This window comes from Octopus bimaculoides, chromosome 28 (assembly GCF_046866305.1).
Source record: "Octopus bimaculoides isolate indiv1 chromosome 28, ASM4686630v1, whole genome shotgun sequence".
Lineage (NCBI taxonomy): Eukaryota > Metazoa > Mollusca > Cephalopoda > Octopoda > Octopodidae > Octopus > Octopus bimaculoides.
In genome coordinates, this window is record NC_142955.1 from 11,114,134 (window position 1) to 11,123,317 (window position 9,184).

The 9,184-nt window shown below is 37.5% G+C and overlaps 2 protein-coding genes across 3 annotated transcripts in view; one reads left to right on the forward strand and one right to left on the reverse strand.

Annotated features, from left to right (window-relative positions):
* Positions 1-5,450: 5,450 nt before the first annotated feature.
* Positions 5,451-9,184, reverse strand: part of LOC149130543 (uncharacterized) — a 26,373-nt gene continuing 22,639 nt past the window's right edge. Inside the window, 2 exon segments of the mRNA XM_089344000.1 lie at positions 5,451-6,195; positions 6,198-6,590. Coding sequence (XP_089200126.1) covers positions 5,477-6,195; positions 6,198-6,590 — 1,112 coding nt within the window. The 3' untranslated portion in view covers positions 5,451-5,476.
* LOC149130544 (uncharacterized) overlaps positions 5,542-9,184 on the forward strand; it is a 41,578-nt gene continuing 37,935 nt past the window's right edge. Inside the window, exons 1-3 of one of the 2 annotated variants that reach the window (XR_016238760.1) lie at positions 5,542-5,673; positions 6,684-7,565; positions 8,678-8,801. The gene's annotated coding sequence lies outside the window, so the exon portion shown is untranslated. Of the gene's footprint in view, positions 5,674-6,683; positions 7,566-8,677; positions 8,802-9,184 lie in introns of those variants that run through there. The other variant, XM_089344001.1, reaches the window with a different exon arrangement.

Consider the following 9,184-nt stretch of genomic DNA (forward strand, 5'->3'; position numbering starts at 1 on the left):
GGTTCAGTCCTCAGCTCCCTCCTATTTATCATAGTCCTCCAGGCAATAACAGAGGAATTCAAGACAGGATGCCCCTGGAAGCTGCTCTATGCTGACGACCTTGCTCTAATTGCTGAGTCACTATCAGAACTAGAGAAGTTTCAGGTGTGGAAGCAAGGATTAGAATCGAAGGACCTTAGAGTCAACCTAGCTAAAACCAAAGTCCTAATAAGTAGGAAAGCAGACAAACCACAAATCCCTTCAGGTAGATGGCTCTGCTCAATCTGTAGAAAAGGCGTAGGTAGAAACTCTATCAGATGTACCCAGTGTAAGCTATGGACACATAAGAGGTGCAGTAATATCAAAGGAAGGCTAACTGGGAAGGTAGTTTTTGTATGTGGCAGATGCTCAGGAGCAATAAACACTGAAAAATGTGCAGAGAACAACTTCTGCCACATTCCAGGGAGAAAAACTAGAATTAGTTGATAGCTTCCATTATCTAGGTGACAAAGTCAGTAGCGGGAGAGGGTGTGCTGAAAGTGTAGCTGCTAGAATAAGAATAGCCTGGGCAAAATTCAGAGAGCTCTTACCTCTGCTGGTGACAAAGGGACTCTCACTCAGAGTAAAAGGCAGACTGTATGACGCATGTGTACGAACAGCCATGCTACATGGCAGTGAAAAAAAAGGCGGTGACTGCTGAGGACATGCGTAAGCTCGCAAGGAATGAAGCCAGTATTCTCTGCTGGATGTGTATTGTCAGTGTGCATACTCTCAATACCTTGAGAGAAAGGGTGAACCTAAGAAGCATCAGATGTGGTTTGCAAGAGAGATGACTGCGCTGGTATGGTCATGTGGTGAGAATAGCTGTGTGAAAAAGTACCACACCCTAGCGGTTGAGGGAACCTGTGGTAGAGGTAGACCCAGGAGGACCTGGGATGAGGTGGTGAAGCACGACCTTCGAACATGAGGCCTCAACGAGGCAATGACTAGCGACCAAGGCCTTTGGAAATATGCAGTGCATGAGAAGACCCAGCAAGCCAAGTGAGACCATAACCCATGGCCTCTGCCAGGGGTGTAACCAGCCCACTTATGCATACCTTTCCTTCATTGGACACTAAACTCTGCTTGCAAAGACCTGTTAAGGCAAGTGAAATCTAAGTCGAATCAAATTCGCAAATTCAGTCACTGGCACCCGTGCCAGTGGAGCGCTAAGAGCACCATCCGAGCATGATCGTTGCCAGAGCAGCTGACTGGTTTCCATGCTGGTGGCACATAAAAAGCACCAATCGAGCATGATAATTACCAGCATCGCCTTACTGGCACTTGTGCCGGTGGCACGTGAAAAAATATTCGAGTGAGGTCATTGCTAGTGCCGTTGGACTGGCTCCTTTGCAGATGGCATGTAAAAACACCTTTTGAGCATGGTCGTTGCCAGTATCGCCTGACTGACCCTTGTGCCAATGGCACGTAAAAGCACCCACTGCACTCTTGGAGTGGTTGGCGTTAGGAAGGGCATCCAGTTGTAGAAACTGCCAGATCAGATTGGAGCCTGGTGTGGCCATTTGGTTTGCCAGTCCTCAGTGAAATCGTCCAACCCATGGAAAGCGGACGTTAAACGATGATGATGATGATGATATATATATATATATATCACATATATATATATCACATAAATGTGTTTATGGGGAAAATATTGAAAAAAATCAATAAATTATTCAAGTGAGAAAAAAAGAAGACACGGAGGGTGGTCGTATGATGTGCTGGAAACAACAGCCAAATCTCCCTTAAATCACACACTTTCTCCTCGCTCAATTGTCCTTCGATTTTAATTTGTGATAAAACACATTTGAAGGTTTTGGTAACTGTTTCTAGCATAAAATGAGACCTTATAGAGGCCAATTTCATTTATAAAGGCTTCTTAACTGTCCTTCAAATTTTATATGAAAATTAAAGTGAATTTGAAGTCACTTGGTTTCTATTTCTAGCATGAAAAATGACCAGCTATGGGAAAGCTTTTAATAAATACTTCTTAGAGTGTCCGGTGATCTTTCGATACCAATCCTCCTTTTTGCTTCAGCGTTTGTTTACATCAATTCGGCAATTTCCGTAAGGAAAGAGGGAAAGGACGTTAGTCAGCGACAGCTCTGACCTGTTAGGTAGCAGACAGCAGGGATCCCCTCCCTCAAGAACACATGCCAGTGATCTATCTTTCCTCCTCCCTTCCCCCTCTCTTAAAAACACATGCCAGTTATCTCTCGCTTTTTCTCTCTCTCTCTATCTCTTTCACCCTCCCTTAAAAACACATGTCACTTATCTCTCGCTTTCTCTCTTTCTAGAGAGAGAGGTGTATGCTGGGAAACTGAAAGAAGGCCGTCGTATATATGTATGTGTGTGTATATGTTTGTGTGTCTGTGTTTCCCCCCCCCCCCCAACATCGCTTGACAACCGATGGTGGTGTTTTTACGTCCCCGTAACGAGAGATAAGTGGCATGTGTTTTTAAGGGAGGGTGAAAGAGATATATATATATAGAGAGAGAGAGAGAGAGAAAGCGAGAGATAAGTAACATGTGTTTTTCAGGGAGGGTGATAGAGATAGATAGAGAGAGAGAAAGCGAGAGATAAGTGACGTGTTTTTAAGGGAGGGTGAGAGAGAGAGAGAGAGAGAGAGAGAGAGAGAGAGCGCCAAGTGTCCTTCTATTTTATATGAACGCCAACAGCAATAACAACAACAACAACCCTGTGAGGAGGAAAGGCGGATCTTTTTTAAAACGGGGGCCACATTTTTCATTAACGAAACACTTTGAAACTTGGAACACTGGTAGAATGTGTCATATAAAACATCTTTTTCTCTTAGTCTTCTTTAAAAAAAAAAGAAATCCATAAATTATTCCATGTTAAAGTTGTCGTATTTCTGTAATTTCAACCAATCACTGACGTCCATTCAGCCGATATACATTAAGTGCCGACTACATAAACAAACGATTCTGAAACAATTAACCCTAACCCTAACCCTAACCCTAACTCTAACCCTAACCCTAACCCTAACTCTAACCCTAACCCTAACCCTAGGGTTAGGGTTAGGGTTAAAGCAAATTTAAAATGAAAAAAGCAAATAAAACGAAGGTATGGAGATTAAATACGCTTTACATCGCTTAATCAGCCAAAGGAGTAAATCTAAACAACTGAATACTTGTCAGTGATTGGTTGAAATTATCGAAATAAGACAATTTTTTACATGAAATAAATTCGAATACAAAAATATTTTTCTGTTCTATAACACAAAATAGATAAGTATGCGAAGTTTGAAAGTCTTTCGGTACCAAAAACACTACGTAAAACATTAATGAAAAATGTGGCCCCCGTTTTAAAAAAGATCCGGAAAGGCAACGTTTGTGCGTGTGTGCAGTTGAAATGTGACTGTAACAACAACAACAACAACAACAATCTTATTAAACGTTAAAAACTGTCAGATGCAGACTGCACACACGCACACACAACGCTGCTGCTTTTGGTGTTGATGATGATGATGATGTGATGGTAGTGGTGGAGATGCTAATGATGATGGGGATGATTGTGGTGTTGGCAGGCGGTGGTGGTGGTGGTGGCGGTGGTTGTCGGCTGCTGATGTTGTTGCTTTCGGTCGTCTGCTTTTCAATGGAGAATCAATGAGATGAAAGTCACTGGTTTGAGACCAGACATACATTATACATACATGCATGCATATACACACACACACACACACACACACACAAACACACACACACACACATATATATATATATATATATATATATATATATATATATATATATATATATATATATATATATATATATATATATATATTCTAAACGGATGGCGATATTTATGGCACACATAGAACAAAAAACCGGAGGGAAAAGCAAAAACAAAGCAGTCAAAGAACTTTGACTGCTATTTCTAAATTTTCAGTATGTTGGAGAAGCAACTCAATGCTAATCCTTGTATATTTATGATGATAAATGGTTTTACCGATAAAGGTTTTTTTCATACTGAACTACTTGGCAAAATTGTTAATTATTAATTCTATTACTAATTGACGATTCCCTGCCCTTATTCTTGTATATTTTATATTTGATACCTCTAAGTTAGATGGTTAAACCGTAATCCCTTAACACGGGACTATTTGTGACGCACATGGGATAGATTTCTTTGGGGTGAGGTGCCTGAACTCACTACCCGATGAATTCATAAGTGCCTTTCTTCTCGTTGGATTTTGGTGTCGCATGGCCAAAAATTACCGTGAATTTTTTTTAGAGACACTTTCAAATTTATCAGAATATTGGGCTGAAGATTCGGAATAGAGTAATTTCATACTCTTAACCGTGAAACGTCGTATCCAATTAACTAAAGGCGGGTTTGTTTTTGCTTTTCCCTCCGGTTTTTTGTTCTATGTGTGCCATAAATATCGCCATCCGTTTAGAGAAAAATTTGTAGTTTAGAATCAGTAGTTATTTGACTGCTATTTCTAAATTTTCAGTATGTTGGAGAAGCAACTCAATGCTAATCCCTGTATATTTATGATTATATATATACATTGCATTCTACACATTCCCCATGTGTGTGTATATATGTATATATGTGTGTTTATATACATGTGAGTGTGTATATATGTATATGTATGTGTGTTTGTATATATGTGTGTGTATATATGTATGTGTTTATATATACATGTTTGTGTGTGTTTACATATGGATGTTTGTGTGTGTATATATGTGTGTATAACCGCCGACACTGTTTTCCTTCAAAATGGGGGTAATTTATCCTGTTCAGGCTTTATTATTAGCATTATTCTGCGATTGAGAATTTAAAATCACTTCTTTGACTTTCTAAGACATCTCAAAGCTTCTGAAAGCAACCTTCGTTTGTTTGTTTACGTTCATCGTAATTTGAATTTATATATATATATATATATTTCGTTTGTTTGTTTACGTTCATCGTAATTTGAATTTATATATATATATATATATATATATATATATATATATATATATAAATTCAAATTACGATGAACGTAAACAAACAAACGAAGGTTGCTTTCAGAAGCTTTGAGATGTCTTAGAAAGTTAAAGAAGTGATTTTAAATTCTCAATCGCAGAATAATGCTAATAATAAAGCCTGAACAGGATAAATTACCCCCATTTTGAAGGAAAACAGTGTCGGCGGTTATACACACATATATACACACACAAACATCCATATGTAAACACACACAAACATGTATATATAAACACATACATATATACACACACATATATACAAACACACATACATATACATATATACACACTCACATGTATATAAACACACATATATACATATATACACACACATGAGGAATGTGTAGAATGCAATGTATGCGATGCAGGTTCGATTCCCAGGTGAAGCCATTTACAATGATAATAATAATAATAAGAAGAAGAAGAAGAAGATTGAAGTTTAATATTTCTGGAAATATTTATTTGTCATAATGAAAGAAAGCAAAAGATTGACGTCCAGGAATAATTCCAAAAACCATCAAAGAATTTTCTGAAACATCCAAACCAAGAACTTGAAAGACTTCATTATCATAACACCTGAGGAGTAAATATTTTGGATTATCTTCTAATCCCCGGATTATAATATCTTCAGATGTTTCCTCTTCAATATGTCGAGGTATTTCATAAATATTGTTGTCTCTATCTGTTATATAAACACATTCACCAATTATGGTTAAATGAGGTCTTGGAATATAATATTCCAGACCCACATATATTATTCCTTCTTTTATTCTTATCCTCCTCACCAAAGACTTTTCCCTGAACCATTCCACAAAACACCAACCATACCACCCTCCAGACTCCTTCTTCTTCTCCTCCCTCCTCAAAACAACAACATCACCAACAGATGTGACTCCCACATCGTCCACCCCTTCATCTCCCTCCAACCTTTCCCATCTCCTCATCTTCCCACAACACACTTCATCTTTACATTTCCCATCTTTCATATCAACCACATCCACATAATAAGAGTCAAAGATGTCGCTGTCATCACAACAATAGTAAACCTTGTTGTTCTCCCATATTCTTTCGTATTTCTTGTCTCTCTCTTTTCGAGTCATGTCTCTAATATAATGACCACCACACACGAGTTGATTGTCGTTGTATTTATAAATCCTGTTGTAGTATTTCTCAGTTTTAAACGACAAAGATCTCTGTTGAAGACCCTCATTTCTCTCCCAAAGGCGACAATGAAACATTCATCTGTCCACCGACATATGTCCAGTGGTTCTTCTTCTTCTTGTTCATGTTGAAGTATGTCCACTGTTGTTGTTGTTGTTCTGATTAATGTGAAACTTTCTCGAAACATCAACGCACTCACATTCTCATCTAACTTAATTAGTTTACTGTTCCGGTCCCTAATGTCCCAATAATCATAACAAACAGGTTCCTCGAATGCGGGAATGGTAAAAGGGACCATTGCTGTTCTATATGGAAGTCTCCTCACTGATATTTCATCAATTCCTAAATTATTAATCTCCGCTATGTAATTACCACATCTCAGCTTTAATCTACCTTTACTAATTATTTCACCTGATTTACCTCTTCTTCCTCCATCTCTATCTCCTCCACTGTATTTCAATTTATTAATTGATTCCTTACTGAATATTTCCTTGTTCATTTCAGATGTAATGGAAGGGAAACAAAGACCAGAATCAAGATTTAATAACAACACAGATTCCAGAATGTTCACATGGTCCCCATCAATCTTTATGCAATGACATTCAATCAATTCAATATGTTGACACCAGTAAATACTCCCCACTTTTCTCCATATTACACCATAAGGGATGAGACTTGTCCAAGCTTGAAATTTCTTCAAATCTTTTCCATTCAGTTGAAATATTTCTTTTCTTTTAGGAACCGTGGCCATTATGTGTGTTTCCTGTGTAAAACACACACCACCAACTAAACTTGCCACATTTCTGTGACATAGCAACTCCCCGTCTTCATCAAATATTTTAACATTTCCATTATTGGCTTTTTCACACACAACTGTCTTTCCTTCATCAGAAATATCAAAATCTTTTACTTGAACAGCAAATTCGTCTGTTTGTAAACGAGCAACCGGGAAGCTTTCTCGATTCACCATAAACAACCCTTCAACATACAATTCATTCCTTCTCCTCCTGGGGCTTCCAACAAACCTTGGTCCTTTACAGTCTATACTGAAGAAATATACTTCATGTTTATAAATTCTTTTATTTAAAAATATTCTCTTGTATTCCCCATTCTGGGTCAAACACAAAATGTTTCTATATCGAGATAAACCAAAACGTTACTGCCACTCACCATAAATGTACAAAAAACTGTCATCAATTGTCATTGTGTCATCACCTAAATCATACTTCATGTAGTGTCTGACTGAATGTAAATATTGACCATCACTGTTGAAGAAAATGATGAATCTCATGTTTAAGACAATGATGACATCTTCAGAAGTAACTTTAATATCCCAGATGTCATCATCATCATTTCCATCTTCGTCTCTCCTTATTAATGGCTCAGGTATGTCTATTTGTTTTATTTCCTTTACACTCGAATGTATTTCATCCATATCAACAAAATACAAATGACTTTCATCTCCCATTTTACTAAAAACCATTTGATTGTTTGATAAAGAAGCCACACGTTCATATTTATTTCTCGTTTGGTAAATTACCAACGACAATGGAAATTCCACTTTTAATGTCAGTAGTTGGTAATTATTATCATCATAATAATCCCTTTTCGTAATGACCAATGTGTTTGAGTGCCATCGACACATTCTAATATAGAAATAAGCATTCACTTTCATAGAATCCAAAACTTGACCATCCAATGTAAATATCTTTATGTTTTTATTCCCCTCGTCCCATACTGCAACCAGATTATTTTCAGTAATAACCAAAGATTTAATCTCCACTGGTTTTTTGTCTCCCAAATGTTGAGGGAAAGGAATATGTCTTCCTTTATCAGAAACTGTCAGATCCTGTAGATATAAAGAAGATGACAACATTTCACTGACAGAAATGTTTCTGGAAAATACATCTACCAGGTCGATATAATAATTAAGTTGATTATTTGTAACGAGATCATTAACCAACAAATTATGATCGTTTATAGCAAACATACGGCTGTTCTCTATAAGATATACAAACATTTGGTCAATAGATCCACCGTAGAGATTGAGGGGACATTAAAACACTGGGGACCATCTTAATACTACAAGGATGATGATCACCAGTGCCATGACCACCACTACTAATGTGCTTGAAGAAAGCTTCTGGTTGGAACTCTAAACCACTGGACACCATCTCAATACTACTACTACTACCATCACTTCCACTACTCTGACGATGTGCACCGCCATGACCACCACCATCTATTCTAGTGTTGTACTGAAATGCTTTTCCCCTAGTAACAATTAATAGCTTTTCTGTTTCATTGTGTATTGATAAGGATTTCACAAAAAAAGGGATATTAATTGTCTTAATTGTTTCAACTTGATTATGATAATTGATGGCTAAAATATCTAAATGTGATGGTTTATCACAATAACAAATAATTTCACCTTCACCCATCTTACACACCCGTACATAAGGCTGCCTTAATGATACATTTCTCACTGTCTTTGACAGGTTTCCGATGACCCTCAATTGCTTCTGTAGGGGTAATGTGACACCTATTTGATTAGAATCCCATCGACATATATCCGTAGCTGTAGACGGCAGAGATAATCTCGACACAATGTCTCCTTCATTAGAAATGTATAACAAGCAATCATGGTTGATGTCGGACACCACCAACTGTCCATTCTCCAGATTACATATTTCGCCAATGATAAGTTTTTTGTCATTCTCCTTTTCTTTGAGTCGTAGATTTAGATTTCTGATATAAGGATTTTTCAGGTGTAAACAACAGCCAGACGACCGGTCCTGATACTTGTAAAGAAGGACCCTGTTAAGTTGAGTGTCCGGTAGATAAACAGTTCCTTGGAAAACAGCAATGTGAGGGTGAACAGGGAAAGGCAGTTGCCACTGCCATTTCATTTCTCCATATATATCATAACATATCAGAATAGAGTGTCTCTTGAAGAGGACATAAAAATAAACATTATCAGAGTAGATGTGATGAGGGTAACCATA